The following is an 18565-nucleotide window of genomic DNA, read 5'->3' on the forward strand; positions in this document are numbered from 1 at the left end:
CATAAAAGGGTCGGAATTAGCCTAGATAGACAACACAATACGTGACGATAATATATATCCTAACCTATATCAAATCCATCTGATCTCTACGTAACTATAACGAAACAATCGCAGTTATGAAAACAAAAGCCTACACATTTATTTTCCGATTATGTAACTACGCAGCCACCCATTTATCAAGTTAACCGTGACCTACACGTTTCCGACAATGTTCCCATTGTAACAGTTAACATTAATTTGCGGCTGACCTTCAATTATCCGCCTGTCAGGTAAAGGACTTTTCCAAACGCGCGAAGAAACAAAACGAAACCAGATGCTCTGCACCTGAGTTTTCCCTGCACAGGTCGCCGTGTCTTTGATGACACGAGCCCATGATGAATGCCTTGGTTCCACGCTGCCGCGCGCACGCGTTATTTTTGCACGCGCGCTCTTTTGAAAGGCGAAAGCGTGAGATGGGCAGCAGCAACGTCTGTCGTGTTTGTGCGCGAACTTCCCGGAACAATCTTAATAAGCGTCTGGCGCGTGGAAAGAACGAGATGTAAAGACACGAAGTTGCGTGTCTGAGTTTTCCGCTTTACGAGCTCGTTTCCAAAAACGGAACGTACTTGAGAAATGGTTAACGAACGAGCAGCGCTTGATATGCGAGCTCCATTTTTCGATGAGTTTCTGGCACTCCTGAAAGAAGTGTTTCAAGTGCGTGAGGAGAAGTTTTGTAATGGTGGATCAGAGTAATTTATCGTCTGTTCAAAGCGAAAGCGCAAGAGAGAAAAAAAAATAATAATTAAGTTGTCGGTACTTGAGTTTGGATTCCTGCTGCGTAATCGGACAGAATTAAATTGCACTGTGGAAGATCTATAGAAACGACGTGTATACAGTTGAAGAATTCGGGCGGTCATCTAAATATTGAACTTTTATATCATTTCTGGTTTATGGTTTCTCGTCTAAACGTTATTCTAAATAGTCTATGACCTCGAAATTATTTAAGTGCTCGAAAGTAAACAACAATAATGAATGAAGAAGGCAACAGCTGCCCAAAAAGCGCGATACGGGTCAGTAGAGCACAATCACATTAATTATAATGAAACTAATGAATATAAGGTAATAAATGCACAAAATTTAGGCACAGAAGGAAAAAGTACTGGTATCTTTCCATTATGTATCAAACAACAAATACTGGGCATAGAAGGTTAGAGATGAATAACGGTGGTAAAAAAATAAAGGTACAAAAAAAATCACGTAAAAAATTACAGGTAAGCTAAAAATGCATTGATTATTAGAATGTCTCTGTTCTTACCATCAGCGTAGGCTACGACATGTACGATTACCTCGGTCACAAGCTCATCAGTCAACAAAGAAAGAAAGAAAAGAAAACGCGAAGACAGAAGAAAAAAAATAATCGCACTTCCTATATGAGGCAGCGGACTTTGAAGTTCGCACAATCAAGAGAAAGCATCATCCAAGAATTCTACGCACCCATTTGACTTTCCTTCCCTCTCAGGACGCAACTAAACAACTTAAAGCAAAGTGAAAAGAAGTCCGCACCTTGACCTTCTTTTTAATCAACATCGCCCACGACGACATCAGCTGTGCCGACCACATCACAACACGATAACACCTTATCCGATTGTCACGAAAATCTCTTCCCCCATCGCCTCGCGTCCGCCTGCGCCACGCGCTCCGAAAACAAAGTGATCTTGAACTGTAGCGTTTCCATACCTTCTCGACGGTGACGACCTAGTGAGTATTCGGCGACAGCGAAGCCACCCTTAAATTAGCCAGGTGAGTCACTCCCAACCACTGCAGGGGCAACCTGCTTGCGCGCGGAGTACGCAGTCCTGGCGCGCCGTTCGACGAGCAGCGAGACCTGTCTGTGCGAGAAGCCGTCGCGTGCAGCTGCGAGCCAAACGCGCGCGTTTAATCGCCAGAGCACGGAAAGGGTGGCTGGCACTAACGTTGACGTCTTATTTATACGAGATTGCGTTACGGCCGAACGTGCGTTGTTCAGGTGGGGGCCTCGTATTGTTCGGGTTCGAGCAATTAGGTTTAGAGAGTGCAGTTGAGTTAGAAAGAAAATTTATGTTTCTGGAACAAGCTGTTTTCGGGCCTCGGGGATGTTATAGAAAAAAAGTATAAAGGAAACGAGCAACAACAAACAAAAAGAACAGAAACATGGAAGCAACGGCAACAGATTTATGTTGATGACGATTAAAGGGGTGTTTCCATCATCGCTGGCGATGCCTCACACTCCAAGAAACAGAAGCAGTAAATCGGGGAGCAATTACAGCTTCTAGTCCCCAGAATTGCCAGTAGTCGCCATCTTGGTCCCCTGACCTTCAAATTTACCCTCCAGCACTATTCAGATGATCCCCACACTCTTAAAAATGAACTTCACCGCATAGTACACTGTTAGCCAACCATAATCTGGAAGGATATCGTTATCTGCCCTGATTTGTTTGAAACGGGAGGCGTACGCCTTTTTTGTGGCACTTGTGCTGCTCGTAATTGTCACAAAAAAGGCGGACGCCTCCCGTGTTCAACAAATCAGTGCTGATAACTATATCATTCCAGATTATGGTTGGCTAAGAGCACGCTATGCGGTGAAGTTCCTGTTTAACAGTGTAGACTTCACGTAGACTGCGGTGTATTTGTACCCCGAGGAAACTAGTGGTTCCATCCAAGACTTGATACAGGAATATCTTACTGCAATACTTCTCTCTTCTTTGTTTTTTTTAGCCGTTATCTCCGGTTCACTTATAACGAAATTCGCTGTATCCGTGTAATACGTACTGCGATGCGCCTGTACTGCTTTCAAGTCAAATCAGTTACTTCATCCCGTATAGGAATGTGGACGCCAGGCTTAGCTAAGACTTTTACCATAGAATGAGCGTGCCTGCCCGCAAAACATTTCTCCCCCTTTTGTTGTTGATTGCAGGCTATTTCTTACGCTGTCCCGTGATGTTTACCTGACGGCGTCATCCCGGCCCTTAGCTAGCCCGCCGAAAATATCGCAACCCACAAACCATCTTCGCAGCCCCGTAACTCTTTCCGAAAAGTGGTTCATTTTCGAAAAGAACACGTGTAGTCGCATGCTTTTCTTCTCTACCGGGATGTTGAACATCCTGCCGGAACAGCAATGTTCATTGAAACAGGATAAAAATAAAGACTCCGGTGTACCCGTCTTTAGTTTTTATGCTCTTGTATCTTGTGTAACAGGCAGCCCATTGAAGCTTCGTGTTCACCGAAAAATGAGCCACCCCCACGTCCCCCACCCCTTCCTGCTGTCCTCTCTCCATCTGTCCACATCTGAACGCCGCTCATAGCCATAGCTGCTTCGCGGCGCTAACGAAAGAAAGATAAAAATGGGCCCATTCATGTCACGGGACTCGTCCTACTTAGGATGTTGCTTTCATATTTTGCTCTCGTTTTTCGGAGCACGGTGGAAGCGATCTGGGTAAATTAACCACACAATAATAAAGAAATAAACAATAATACTAAATACATAATATCAGGAACCAGGAATAAAGGAATCAAAATACAAAATTCCCCGTTTGTTTGATCTGCGTGTAGAGGTGAATCGGCCACCTGATCACCATTTAATGTATATGTGTGTGTGTGTTTGCGTGTGGCTCTTATCATATCTCATGGATTTTATATTCTTCCGACGGTTGGCCGGAGGTGGTACAATATCCACAGTACCCGGATGCGCATTGGAAGTGAGCGGAGAGTGGGAACAACAACATCAAATAAATTGATGATGATACCGTGGGAGAGGGTAATGGGAGAGGGACGAAGAACTACGTAAGGGTGTTCATTCCACTCGACTCGGTGCCCCATTGTTATTACGTATCATTAGGCTTAATAATCTATTATAATTAGGCTCAATTATTTATAATTAGGCTCGAAATTGCGCTGTCAGTACTGTAGATAAATAAAATTTAGCAGAAAATTATTCGCTCGGGCTTCGTCCCCGTTCCCCTGCAGTGTAGTCGGTCATCATGCGGCACCACAAACACGTGGGGCAACTTCGATATGGCAACAAAACAACAGCTTTCACGCGCGAACTTTAACTCACCTTCCTAAACCGTCCATGCTTCAGTGGCACTTCCATGTAATCCGTCTATCCGTCGAGCACGGGGAGACGCAACACACATTCATAGTCTACCCGTACAGACACGAACCCACGATGAAATCGAACACATACGGAGTATTCTTCGAGGAAGCGATGTGAAGTCGGTCATCAGGAATAGATAGAGGAAAACGCGTAGAAAAAAGAAAGAAGGGGAAAAGAACAAACAGTCGTTCCTTGGTCGCCAGAAGGCTCAACACGACAGGTGCCAAGATTCTGGCCAGAAGAAAAGGCTTTGTTGTCTGCTTTTTTGCCTCACTTCATTAAGTGGTTGCGTGATATTGCAATCTGACATTGGGTGAGGCTTTAATCTAAGTCTGTATAATTTTGTGATCTGAAATGAGAGCTATGGGGTGCGGTTGTAGCCTCTGGAATGCTTCTTCGGTATTTCTTTCGCGTATGTATACATTGCGACACTTGTTACACTCGGTGAATATGATAATTTATGCGTCGCTTTCTTTCATTGCTCTTTATGGCAGGTACTTAGTCTCCCATCTCACAGGGAATACTGACCGAAGTAAAGCTCCGCAGCACCGTTTTATTCCGTTAAAACGAGAGAAAAACAAAAGCCTCGTCGTTATTCTGTGACGTCGGTGTATAGTACTTCGTGCGCAAAATATAGAAAACGTACACGCGTGTGATTTGCATAGGCCGTTGTATCTTTTGTGAAGTGTCGGCGCGCATAGAGTTTACTTCGTTTAAGACGTGTATTACTAATAGACCTTTTTACTAAAAACGAGCGATCTCTTGCGGGAACTGTCGAGCCTTGAAACGAACGCACACTGCTTGGAGGCATCCCTTTCTCAAAGGAAGACGTCTTCACTCTTACAGCGGATGGTGGTGGCGAGAGGGTGGTGAAAAGGGGGTATGGGGGGGGGGGAGGAGTAATGGCAGGATCGGCTCGACGTTGTTGGCCACACAGAAGTGGGCGTAGGTCACTACTACAGCAAAAAAGAAAAGAAAAGAAAGAAAAAAAAGACAAGAAAGGGAGAGACGGATGGGGAATGGAGGGTGGTGAACTTCACCGCATAGCACGTTCCTACTTCCTAGCCAACTATAATCTCGAATGGCATCGTTCTGCCTCCTGAATTGCCGTAAACGGAGGGTGTCCGCCTTTTTTGTGACACTTACGCATTTCATAGTTGTCACAAAAATGGCGTGCGCCTCCCACTTCCAGCAAACGATGTCCTTTCGAGATGATGGTTTGCTAGGAGCGTGCTATGCCGTGAAATTTTGTTTCAAGGGTGCACCGCCCATTTTGTAAAGCGCCTGAGTTGCTGGTTTCAATACCGTGTTGTGTGCGAGCGATCCAATTAAAGTGCGGGATTAGATGCCTCGTTTTATGCACAACGCAACTCAATCTGAACCAGCCTCGTGAAGCGGCAGGTTTATTTTGGGTTCGCCTGCAAACAGACGGATGAATGGCGTTGAAACGTGTGACGTAGTAAAAAATAACAACGGTACAAGAGCACAGAGTAACGATAAGTAATTGAAATGTTTCTGTCGATAGCAGGGGAAAAAGTTATTACGACCCTCTGTCCCTCGTCAGCTGAAGTATCTTTTTATGAGCATCCTATGCAGAATATGGCAGACTAAACGACAGAGCTGCGCTAATGGGCTTTTTAATTAATTGCCTTGGCAACGGGAGTTAGTCGAGAGAAATTTTGTCCGTCGTTAGTTTTGGACACGGCGATTTATTTTTGCGTGGGTTGGATGCTTTCTCAATTTTCTTCCCTTTATTTGGCTCCAACCTGTCCTGTATTTTACTTGTATTTTACTTATATGTACTTGTATGTTACCTGTATTTTACTTGTATATACTTTGCCGAAGCCGGTGGCCACTAGGTGGAAAGGTCCTAGTGGCTCAGATACGCCGTCTTCCGCGAGGGACGTTAAATGTGGTGTGCCGTGTGCCGAGATTTCGGCACACCTTAAAGAACACTCCGGTGAAGAAACCCGACCACTGTGACGTCACTCATGTTTACCCTTGTCTCACGACGTAAAGGCCCGAATGTTTTAGACATTTAGTTTAGCCCCGTGGTTTAGAATAGCGTTTGTTGGAAGCGTAAGCGCATAACGTGAACGATATATTGGACTCAAAGGACCTGTCTGCACAGTGCTTATATAGAATAGCGTTTCCATGGCATAAGGGTACACTCTTAAAAGTAAACTTCACCGCATAGCATGGTCCTAGCCAACCATCATCACGAATGATATCAGGAAAATGATATCGATATGAAAACAAGAGGCGTACGCCTTCCGTTTTCAACAAATCAGGGCAGATAACAATACCATTCGAGATGATGGGTGGGTACACTGTTAAAACAGAACTTCACCACATAGCACGCTACTAGCCAACCATCATACCGAATGATATCATTTTGTGTCATGATTTGTTCAAAACAGGGGGGTGGCGCCTATCTGGGACAAGATAATCTGTCCCAGATAGGCGCCTCCCCCCTGTTTTGAACAAATCATGACACAAAATGATATCATTCGGTATGATGGTTGGCTAGTAGCGTGCTATGTGGTGAAGTTCTGTTTTAACAGTGTAGGAGCGTGCTATGCGGTAAGAAGTTCTTTTCTAAGAGTATGCGGCTTTGAGTACGCCGCTTGCAGCGCCGTTACGGCTAGAAACGAATACATTAAAAAAAAAAAAGAATAGAAAACCGAAAACACAGAGGAATCACTTTTTCTAAGCACGCTTTATTGTTCATAATAAAAAAATATGCTACTGCAAGACAACTCATTGTGTTCTTGTGAATTACTTTCCGACATTTAGCAGACGACGCGTTTCTCGTCGTCCGCGAGAGCAACGCAGAGCCGCGAAACCAGCTTCCCGTGGCCCCACAATTTCCAATAAATAGCGAGCTCGCGCGAAACGCAAAGGCTGAGTTTACGTTCTCTGCATGCGCAGTTGCAATAACGCTATTTCTGGCACTCGCAAAGTTCCTACGTGCGCTATTGTAAAACTCTTTTGACTTGCGAAACAGGACTTACCAGGTGATCATGACCTAGGAGGGCGCCACCGTCCTCCTTACGGAAGGACCCGTATGAAGGGGCGTCCGAGGCTCCGTTTAGTTCGTACTTCTCTCCATGCTGACCCAGTCGGGGCATGTTGTCCTCACTGCCCTCCGGCTCCTGAACTGCGCCCTGTTCTGCAGTCGAAGCTCCTTCGGTAGGTGCAGAGCTGGGAGGCAAGAGTGAAGACACAGACATTACACGCACGCAATCACGATGTTTCTTTGTATTTCTCCGTGATTTCTATTTAAGTATTCTACAGTGCAGGAGAAGAATGAGACGGAACGTGACGGTGATGTTGTTGAAACGGAAGTTGTGATGAAATTATTGGCAGCAGTGCGATTTCCACGTGCCTGGGACGGAGATTGCGCTTATCTCTTCGCGATCGATCAAAGTGTGGTGGGCGCAATCCTGCATGAGATGGCCATTCGTTTTTCACTTTCCTGGCTCTCCCTATATGCCACGTGTCTCCGCCAGCTCATTGTCATTTTACATCACATACAGTCCCGTCGGTATTGGGGTACACTCTTAAAAATGAACTTCACCGCATAGCACGCTCCTAGCCAACGACCATCTCGAATGATATCGTTATCTGCCCTGATTTGTTGAAAACGGGAGGCGTACACCTTTCTTGTGACACTTATGCTGCTCATAATTGTCACAAAAAGGCGTACGCCTCCCGTTTTCAACAAATCAGGGCAGATAACGATATCATTCGAGATGATCGTTGGCTAGGAGCGTCCTATGCGGTGAAGTTCATTTCTAAGAGTGTAGGAGCGTGCTGCGCAGCGAAGCTCTGTTTTCAGAGTGTAAGAGCACATCCTTCTCAATTGCCCGCTCTACCAACCTTTTCGACCCACACTTTCAGTGTCTCCAGCTGGACTCTCTCCCTCTCACCATGTCAATCTTTTTGGACTCCGTACTCATTATTCCATTTCATCACATTAGCGCAAGCAATAAGAACAACAATAATAGTGATAATAATAATGGGATAGAGTATCGCTCCTTGCGATGACACCCCAGAATACGCCATCATTAAAATAAAGTTGTTGTCGTCCGGAGTACACTACAGTAGATGAACAGGAGCCTATTTCAGTGCAATGACGACGTCAGTGGCAAGAGAAGTTCTAAGCGAGTGCAAACATCAGCAAGCAGTGCGATGGACAACGAACTGTGTGGTGAACCAGATAGATCAAATCATCTGACCAAAATCGTTTGATCAAATAGACCAATAGACCAAACATAGAAGACATATCCAGTGCCATTTTACGCGGTGTGCCACAGAATGCTCGTGATTTTAGCGAGCGTACTTCTTTAGGGTCCTTTTTCTATATAGGGGATTTGCGACAGAGTACACTTCGACGATTATGGTGCGCGCTAACCGATCGTAAGCTTAACTACCCTATTTTCCCCCTTAGGAGTCTCTTGCTTTAGCACGGGCGAACAGAATAGCAACTTTTCCTCATATAATATCGGTACAGTCGTGGCGAGTACGTGCTTTAGCGAGCCCTTTCATCATTTTTCTCTCTTTCCCTTCCTTCAACGTCAACACACGCATGCTAGTAAAATCCAACCATCTTTAAGGGATTACGCAACGGTGGCCGTAATGGAAAACTGCTTGCAGGAGGACTTAGAAAAGCCTAGGAGACTGGCAGCTATTCTAAGTCAAGCCCTCGAGGTACTTGCTATATGCTCAAGTGCACACAGTTAGAGTTAGCTATAGATTAGGAAAGAAACAATAAATGAAGTAACATTAACTCAGCATCCATTAAGGACTCTACCTGCTTCCTTGCAAGGGATATACGCGAGCACAACACACCGGGACTGGAAAGACAAGTACGGCGTGAGATGTCCGACGCAGTTTGTGCACCACATCGGTTCAAAAAAAAAGTAAAAAGAAAATATAGCTAATCTCATTACGCATGATTGATTCACGCTATTCTGGTTCAGGAAGGTAATTACAAGAGCGCTTGCTTGCCTCTGATTACGTGGATTATCGCTAGTGCATAAAAACTGAGCGAAAGCTGTAGGGCTGTCATCCATGCGCATGCGCATGCTGAAATGAGTGAAGACTTTGAAATATTTCATTGTCACTCTCATTCACTCAGATTTGGATCTTGTTTAACGGTTCGACCTGACGCTTACACTCTAAAAACAGAACTTCACCGCATAGCACGCTGTGCGCCAACCATTGCCACGAGTGATAGGGTTATCGCTTCTGATTAGAGGAGAGAAGGGGGCGTACGCCTTGTTGAAGTGATGTTTTTTCTTTCTGTTTTCAGAGTGTAGGTTCGCATTCCTGCACTTTTAAAACAGAACTCCACCACATAGCACGCTCCTAGCCAACCATCATTCCGAATGGTATCATTCTGTGTCATGATTTGTTCAAAACAGGGGGAGGAGTCTATTTGGGACATGCAAAATGTGTCCCAGATAGGCGCATCCTCCAATTTTCAGCAAATAATGACACAGAATGATATCATTCGGAATGATGGTTGGCTAGGAGCGTGCTATGTGGCGAAGTTCTGTTTTAGCCGTGTGTATAGCATTTGCCACATGATTTGAGCACGCGGAACTGTGCCGGAATTCGCAACGCCGATACCAATGGGGTTCTACTATGGTTAGCTATAGTTCCAACTCAGCACTGAGCTTCGTCTGAGACGCGGAAGAAGTCTAGACGAGGAGCACGAGGGACTTGCGGCGCGTGCTTCGATGGTTCATCCGCATTCAACAACTGGTTCCAGAGAAGCGGGGGTACCATGGTTCTTTTTCCCTTGATCGTGGTCGGCTCTGCTCTGGTAGTTAGCGTGCGATGCGTAGACGTACTCGCTCCGGGGTTGCCGAAGCTGCCGGTTTTGTTCCGTAAGTGAATCTTCATTTTAGGAACACCATAACACCTTCTTTTCACGGGAAAACTGAACTTCGCCGCATAGCACCCTGTTGTCGAACCGCAATCCCGAGTGACAACGTTATGTCCCCTGATTGGTTAAAAACGGGGAGGCGTACGCCTTTTTGTGACGCTTATGCAGTTACGTTAATTGTCACAAAAGGCCGTACGCTCCACGCTTTCCACGAATCAGGAGGAAGCTACGGTATCATCCTGTGCAGTGGTCAGTCTTCACCGTGCTGTGTGGTGAAGAGTCTGTTTTAAGAGCAGTGTGAGTGATCGAGCTGCTTATCCTTAAAACGCGGTCTGGTCATCGAGCAGTAACATTTAAGGTTGGCGTACAACGGTAGCTTCATACACACTCTTAAAATTGAGTTTCACCGCATAGCACGCTCCTAGCCAACAATTATATCGAATGATATCTTTACCTGCCCTGATTTGTTGAAAACGGGAGGCGTACGCCTTTTTTGTGACAATTATGAACAGCATAAGCGTCACAAAAAAGGCGTACGCCTCCCGTTTTGAGCAAATCAGGGCAGGTAACGATATCATTCGAGATTATGGTTCGCTGGGAGCGTGCTATGCGGCGAAGTTCATTTTTAAGAGTGCACTGTTAAAAATGAACTTCACCGCATTGCACGCTCTGTGCCAACCATTGTCACGAATGATGTCGTTATCAGTATCTATTTGTTGAAAACGGGAGGCGTGTGCCTTTTCTGTGACAATTACGAGTGTGAACAGCATAAGTGTCACAAAAAAAGGCGTACGCCTCCCGTTTTCAACAACTCATCGCAGATAACGATATCACTCGAGATGATGGTTGGCTGGGAGCGTACTATGCGGTGAAGTTCATTTTTAAGAGTGTAGGCAAGAGTTAGACCCATGGCTGTTCCAGTTTCATTGCATGCACTTCTTTAAAAGTACATACATAGTATTAGATGTGAGAAGAAGGGTGAAGAAAAAGCTGTGTTAAACAGTTTGACAAGTCCCATCTTCCCCAAAACTACTGTTAAACCAGAACTTCTTCACATAGCACGCTGAATGTCCACCATTGTACAGGATGATACCTTTATCACTCCTGATTTGCGGAAAGCGCGGGGCGTGCGCGTTTTTGTGACAATTAACATAGTTGCCTAAGTGTCACAAAGAGGCGTACGCCCCGTTTTCAACAAATGAGGGGAGAGAACGATGAATGACGCAACGAGGAAGTCCTACACTCTTAAAAATGAGTTTCACCGCATAGTACGCTCCTAGCCAACCATCATCTCGAATGATATCGTTATCTGCCCGGATTTGTTGCAAACGGGAGGCGTACGCCTTTTCTGTGACAATTATGAACAGCATAAGTGTCACAGAAAAGGCGTACGCCTCCCGTTTTCAACAAATCACGGCAGATAACGATATCATTCGAGATTATGGTTGGCTAGGAGCGTGCTATGCGGTGAAGTTCATTTCTAAGAGTGTAGGCGATATCAGCGGCAGACAGCTTTCACAGAACTAGAACAGCACTAGAACTGATACGTTTTCGGTCATATCTGTGAATGTCATGTGTCTCTCAGTTTGGCTACATATGGTGCCTGTCCTGTTGAGCGATCCTGTGCAGTGGACGGACTGGTGTCTATAGCCAGGGGTAAATTTAAACCCAACCTCTTACTTCGAATCTACGCAGCCAACGCGCCGCCGGATGTCTTGAAAATAATCAACATGATGCGAAAGACCGCGGAGGATATGATGCAGGGACTTCCCATGTCTGACGTGAAAAAGGAAATGCTCGACACTGCTCATCGGCGGAACTCATCGGTTGGCGAGATCAGAGAAATAGCATTCGAAAGCAACGGGTCGCCCGGGGATGGAGGAGACACCCACATATCGCTACAGATCCAGGTTATCCCATTACGAATGGGCAACGGGACCAGACTGAACGGCACGAAAGATCCAAGGGCAGAATCTCTGCGACGAGTTTTAAAGTTGCTTGAAGGGAAGGAGCGGCGCAGGATTGTGAATGTAACGAAAGTGGATCCCCCGAACACTGCCAAGGCGTCCGCAGCCGTTGAGCCACAGGCAAAAAGCGACGCGGTTGTTCCGCCATCTGAACAAGCGCCCGATTCTGGTGATGGACAAGTGGTTACTAAGAAGCAAGAAAGCACCGAGAAAATCGCTAGAGTTCTTGCTCACGGTAGAGGACCCAGGAATGCCTCACAGGTGTGTACACCTTGCGCTTGTTAATGACTAAACGAACATTTTCGTTAGTGGAAAGGGCGAACGGAACAGACCAGTAAGCGTCAATTTGCTTGTGAAAAAAAAAAAAAAAGAAGAAATTGGCTGAATATCCCACAATCCAAGTTTAGAAGTTCGTGTGCACTTACACTGATTAAACTCCGCAGCGAACAGGCAACGATGCTGCCACTACCAGATGTCGCTGCTATCACCCAGTTCGTACTGACGCTAAGTACTAAGAGCTACGTACTAAGAACTGACGCTAAGGCGCGGATCTTATGACACTGGCAACACGAGCCGTAGTGTGCTTTGTCTATAGGCGAGGACCTCACAACGCTAACAACGCTTCACAGGATCTGTAATCAAAAATCGTAGCCCTTTTAAAACACTTCCGACTGTTAAGAAACTGAATTATTCCGGTTACATATATTTCAGGCACACACTATAGACATCTCCCTATTTGTAAACAAATGACGTCATAGTGTTCGGCAGCGCCACCAATTTGGTAGAGCTTAACTAGCTAGGGGCGCACCAGGTCGCGTCCGAAAGCCACGGTCCTGAGGGGATTACGATGGTCCCTGTAAGGGACGCGACCTTCGGTCCTGCGGTCCTTTCAATAGGAGGCAGACAACAAGTGCGCCCACTCGTGGAACCCAGCCCTCCCACTTTGTTTCGGTTTCAGTGTCTACCAACGTCATGATGACGTTCCTCGGGTAGAGGTCTTTTCCGATCGCACCTTGAGCTCAACTGCGTTTTTTTTTCTTTTTTGTATACACACCTTTAAGGGTGGAGTACGGAACGGAACCACAACTTCTGTCTGCTTGTCTTTAGGTCATAAAGTGTTCTCAATCTTGGCTGCAGGTAATGCATACGTTGGTAACTGCGGAGGTAACTGCCAGTTGTTACGGCGTTCTTTTCCGACACGGCCTCCTGATCTTCGTCATGGTCGCGCTGTGTGCGTTTGCTTGTTTCATCGGAAGCCTTTTGCCCAGCACGTGGAAGCGTCGTAACCCCCCGGTTCCCGTCGTCGCGAACCAAGTTCCCAAGGACCGTTGGATCTCCTCGAAAATTCTTGCCGACCCCCGGATGTACGGCATCTTCAGGCAGAAGCCGGTCATGCTTCCAGCGCAAGCGGCGGCAGGAGATTCGTATTGAGTGTGGAACGAACATGCTGAATAAAATGCTGAACGCTGAACATGCTGAATTATTTTCAAACCATACCCGCTGTTTTACGGATATAACGTAAGCACTCTTTTAGATGGTGGGCTGCAATCTGGGGGCTCATTGTGAGAACGTGATGAATCGCAAAGTTTGGAACTTCCTAGAAGTGTCGTATAGTGTTGTGGTTGGAGCAATGAAACCAGGCCAAGTGGGCCACATATGGACATATGGACAAAAAGGGACAGGGTAAAACGGTATCACGACCTATACCTCGATACAACGTTCATGTCGGTGAGCCAATGTTAACGTGTGTCACCAACCTTTCTGAAGTTCTGCTTTGCCGTCTCTCCACGTGGAGTGCTCGTCGTAACATCTTTCCTATTCTCCGTCCCTTTCTGAACATGCCGAATATTACACATACACACTGCTATACGTGCGATAGGTACAGTCGAGGCGCGACTACTTGGTGGCGCTCTGCTTCTGAACGCATGTGGGCCGGATCAACTGCGGAAGTTATTTCGAAACGGTAGCGGAAATGAGAGACGGCAGCAGACAGCGATAGTGGCCGAGGCAATAACGCGCTGTTTCTTATAAGACCACCCCCAGTCGGGCTTTATTGGAAATGTTGAGAAATACCTTAATGGTCCACCATGGGATCGTCAGCACTGGAGGCATTAGTGTCATGAGTCGTTTAGGCCCTGTTTCACAAACGCCGACTAACATTTGAACCGAGATCAAGGGTCCCTAAATTTGAATGTAACGCTTAATACCCCAGTCGTACCCTAGTCAGACGGCAAACTTAAGGCCGTTAGCGTAACGGCCGTTAATTCACCTAAAGTGCAACCGTCATTTCGAATGATGTCGTTCTCTGACCTGATTCGTTGAAAATGGGAGGCGTATACCTTTTTTGTACAGTTATGCAGTTAGTTTTTTTTATAGTTATACAGTTATGCAGTTCATCATTGCCACAAAAAGGCGTACGTCTTCTGTTTTCAACAAATCACGGGACAGGATGATGTCATCCGAAATGATGGTTGTAAAGTACAGATGGAGTAACGGCCGTTCTGCCAACGGCCTTAGGTTTGCCGTCTGACTACGGTAACTCTGGTGGTGGTGGTGGGTAGTGATAGGGCTTGCCGTTGTCGGCCTCACGTATGTGGGCAACGTCACGACTAACGCCCTGGGGGAATGTGCGTCCTGGGCCGACTTCTAAGGGAACTGTGCCGACATATGTCTGAAAGCGTCTGAGGAAAACCCAGGAAAAACCCCAGATAGCACAGCCGGCACCGGGATTCGAACCCGGGTACCTCCCAGTCTCGACGTGACATGGCCAGCACTCTAACCACTGAGCCACGGGAGCTGGTCTACGGTAACTCTGCTTCACTAAAGGAAGGAAACTCTGCTCACTGAAACGAATCGTCTCTGATACTAAGGATAGTACTCGAAATTCCGACTGCAGTGAGAGAGTGCGCTCTAACCAGAGAATTTTATCTATTCCATAACCTGAGCCATCAGTACTCTCTTCGTCCCAATTTTCGACCCAACTTTGTTGGAAAATTAAAATTGCAAATTACGGGCATTGCTCGTCAAGTACGCCGGCAAAACTACACTGCATGCGGGCAACACTGGGTGTAAGACGACATAAGTTGGCTACGTAGCCATCGGGAGCAGCAAGTCAGTCGGGAACATATCTCATATAAATATACCCCATACGTACATTTCCTTCTAATAAATGTATATCCCCCATATGTACAGTGAAAATACATAAATAAATAAAAATTAAATCACAGAAAGCGAAACTTAAACGGGGTGTTAGAAGTTAATTGTGAAGGCGACATTAATTCCGCTCATTGAGCCATCGTACATACCCCATCCGAACAGACAACGCGCGGAGACGTTTCTAATGTACACGCATCATCTATAAACTCTTCCGGAAGAAGGCAATTATTTTGTGGTCTAAATCGTTCCCTGTTGCAATCGTATAGCAGATTTGACCGTGGAAGGCGCCTGAGTGGCGTGTTGCAGGCTCCTTATCGCGGAAGGAATAAATCGAAACACATCGTCCAGAAACACAACGACGTTCTGCTTCCGAAGCAATCTTCACGGATCAATGACTCGTCGAATCCCGGGCTTCTTTAATTCTGTGCGCAGTCGTCTCTGCGCAAGCTGCCATTCGCGTCTTTTGTTCACGTTTGTCGACTCGCTCCTTTCGTCATCTTAGTGCACTTGTCGCCATTCGGGGGAAATTTCGATTCTTCTTCTAGCTTCACTTAGCTGCGCATAAGACAGCGAAGTGTCCTCTGAGTACCGACAGTTAATTCACCGATTTTGTGGTGAAAGGCAGTGAGAACACGAGGAGTCAATGTCAAAAGAGCGGAAAAAGGGAGAAAAAAGAAGAAGAGGAAGAAGAAGGCGAGCGCGGAAACTAACAAAAACCTTGGTTTGATTCGTCTGTGGGTACTTTGAACAAGTTATGTACAAAGAGAACGCCTTAAAAAAAAACATTGAGTTATTTTAGTCCCATTGCAATCCAAAAACTGAACCTCACCGCATAGCACGCTCTGCGCCAACCATTGCCACGAATGATAGGGTTACCGCTTCTGATTCGAAGAGAGAGGGGGGCGTACGCCTTTTTGTGTTAATTTGGGATAATTGACACAAAGAGGCGTACGCCTCCCTCTCTCCTCGAATCAGAAGTGATAACCCTATCATTCGTGGCAATGGTTGGCGCAGAGCGTGCTATGCGGTGAAGTTCTGCTTTTAGAGCGCATTGTCACGAATTCACAGGAAAACGCTACACTCTTAGAAATGAACTTCACCGCATAGCCCCCTTTGAGCCAATCATCATCTGGAATGATATCGTTATCTGCCCAGATTTGCTGAAAACGGGAGGCGTACGCCTTTTTTTGTGACACTTATGCTGTTCATAATTGTCACAAAAAAAAGACGTACGCCTCCCGTTCTCAACAAATCAGGGAAGATAGCGATATCATTCGAGATGATGGTTGGCTGGGAGCGTGCTATGCGGTGAAATTCATTTTTGAAGAGTGTACGTTTCTTTCTCCTTTCTTTTAACATGGGAGGAACGATGTTTTGAACCCACGTGACTGCAAGTCAGGCTTTGTTACTCTGCAATACACGCATGAAACAGACCACTTCAAATCATTTTTCCTTCTTGTAAACAGCAGAAAATACCCAGGGTAGAATCGATGTACAAAGGGTAGTAAGCACAACAAGGTACACACGGCGAAGCTTTCTTGGTTTATTACATGACGCTATCTTTCATGCAAATAAACCAAGAAAGCTTCACTGTGTGTACCTTGTTGTGCTTCTTGTAAACAGTAAGCTGAAAATAAAGGCTAATAATTTTGTAACCCTATAATATCTGATAGGGATGCTCGCAATCGGCAGTTCAGCTAACAACGATTCCCGCCCAGCTTATGAATAGGACAGTTTACAAGAGGAAGTGGTGCAGTCAGTTCGTCCACAGTTCGGAGATCTTGTTCTGACATCTGAAGATTTCGCTTTATATGTAGGTATTGTGCTTAGGTGAATCTGAATTAATTTGAAATCGTGCACTCCTACTTTGACTCTCAAAGGCAAGCCAGTGATGTTCTGAAACAATAAATAAAGTGTATTAAAATAGGTATTTATATGTATGATATTGTGCATTGTACGGCGGGGAAAGTGTTCAAGGACAAGAATTAAAGTACGAAAAGTTATAAAACAAAACGGGAAGAACAAAAACAAAAGCACGTCAGATAGGGAAAGCACCACAAGACACCGGATCCGCTAACAAATATTGGCTGCATTGTGCCTACAGGGCAGTCACGTGGTCATGCTGTGTCATGTGGTCGTTGGCCCTATAAAGCCACGAACAAACCTATTCGGTAGTTGTCAATACAAAGCTATCGCTTTAATGCCACAAGGATCGAACCGTTAGCATCTGCATGGCACATCTGTAGTTCTCTGAAGGAATCGCGTTTCAACCGGAGTCAGGTATCACATAATGGCATGACATATGGCTACACGCCAAAGCGTTAGAGCTCGGATGCAACTTTGATCAGGGGGGAGTCGAGGTTCTCAATGCACGAATGAATAAAAGATCCACGCGGTTCTCAATCCTCTCGTCTCTAAAACGGGTTCGAAAATCTCATTTCGAATGCGGAGAGGCCTGAACGGCAACGAATGGCGAGTTTTACGTCAACTCGTCCTGAGTTTTTGAAGTGCAAGAATCATGCATGCAGAATTGAAATGAAATTTAAACGTACGGCTATAGCGAGTTCTAAAGCTCTGGAAATGTCTGAGTGCTTTGTTTATGATACGAAAAACGGATACATGGACGCATGCGTGCGACCCTCGTTCGATGCACCGTACCTCATTTATATATATATATATATATATATATATATATATTATGCTCGAATAATGAGACCTTCTTCTTACGTTTAAGCATTTCCATTTGGCATCCTCAATCCCTGAGCACCTCGAATGTCTGCAATGATTGGAATTTAACTATTATTTGAAGTTCTCTGTCAAACTACGAGATCAAGTTCTGTTCTTTAATATGTTCCACCTTTTCTTTTCTTATCCTCCTTACTAAGCTGTTATGTAAAGAACGCCGTCGTCGTACGTTGCACCTTTTACTTTATCCGTTCTATTACAGCGACATGTCTTCAGTGTTGTTCATCGCGCGACATGAGGGCCATGGAAGGTAGTTCTCTTCGTCAATCCATTTCTCTTATCATCTGAACGGTATCTAGCTAAATTGACAAGAGTGCGCTGTCAGCGTGGCATAATCGGTATAGCGCTTTGGCTACTTTTGTTCTGCTACGCCATCACAACATTTCATTCTTTCTTTCTTCTTATGGTATCTTCAACTGGCGGTACTGCGTTCACACGGGGCAACTTTTTCCAGCAACTCGAAGCAGCATCTTATGAGCTATTTCGAGAACGCTTTCATACGTAGCAACTCCGTAGCTCCGCCCACAAGCAACCTTGCTGCAACCGGAGAATGTGGGTTCGAATCCAACTGATGGTGTCTTTTCTTTAGCTGCTGTTTGTGTAATCTTAGCCTGTTCATTACGCCAAAAGATCATCATTACTTTCAAAAAGAGGCTGTTTTTTTTCCTGAAGTTTTTTGCTCAGCTGCAC

At 45.6% G+C, this 18565-nt stretch overlaps 2 protein-coding genes and 1 long non-coding RNA gene across 4 annotated transcripts in view; 2 read left to right on the forward strand and 1 right to left on the reverse strand.

The window, feature by feature from the left end:
- LOC135369810 (uncharacterized) overlaps nt 1-7204 on the forward strand; it is a 57570-nt gene extending 50366 nt beyond the window's left edge. Inside the window, exon 3 of the long non-coding RNA XR_010415129.1 lies at nt 7119-7204. This is a non-coding gene — a long non-coding RNA (uncharacterized LOC135369810). The remainder of the gene's footprint in view (nt 1-7118) is intronic.
- LOC135369809 (anoctamin-7-like) overlaps nt 1-13878 on the reverse strand; it is a 40532-nt gene extending 26654 nt beyond the window's left edge. Inside the window, exons 1-2 of one of the 2 annotated variants that reach the window (XM_064603346.1) lie at nt 13732-13878; nt 7126-7315 (exon numbers count right to left, since the gene is read on the reverse strand). In XM_064603346.1, coding sequence (XP_064459416.1) covers nt 7126-7315; nt 13732-13814 — 273 coding nt within the window. In that variant the 5' untranslated portion in view covers nt 13815-13878. Of the gene's footprint in view, nt 1-1716; nt 1928-7125; nt 7316-13731 lie in introns of those variants that run through there. The other variant, XM_064603347.1, reaches the window with a different exon arrangement.
- Nucleotides 9811-13445, forward strand: LOC135370477 (uncharacterized). The gene is made up of 3 exons (XM_064604227.1): nt 9811-10008; nt 11703-12235; nt 13112-13445. Exons 1-3 carry the CDS (start codon nt 9906-9908, stop codon nt 13403-13405), a joined length of 930 nt encoding a protein of 309 aa, XP_064460297.1. The 5' UTR covers nt 9811-9905; the 3' UTR covers nt 13406-13445.
- Nucleotides 13879-18565: the final 4687 nt, after the last annotated feature.

This window comes from Ornithodoros turicata, chromosome 10 (genome assembly GCF_037126465.1).
Source record: "Ornithodoros turicata isolate Travis chromosome 10, ASM3712646v1, whole genome shotgun sequence".
Taxonomy (NCBI): Eukaryota; Metazoa; Arthropoda; class Arachnida; order Ixodida; family Argasidae; genus Ornithodoros; species Ornithodoros turicata.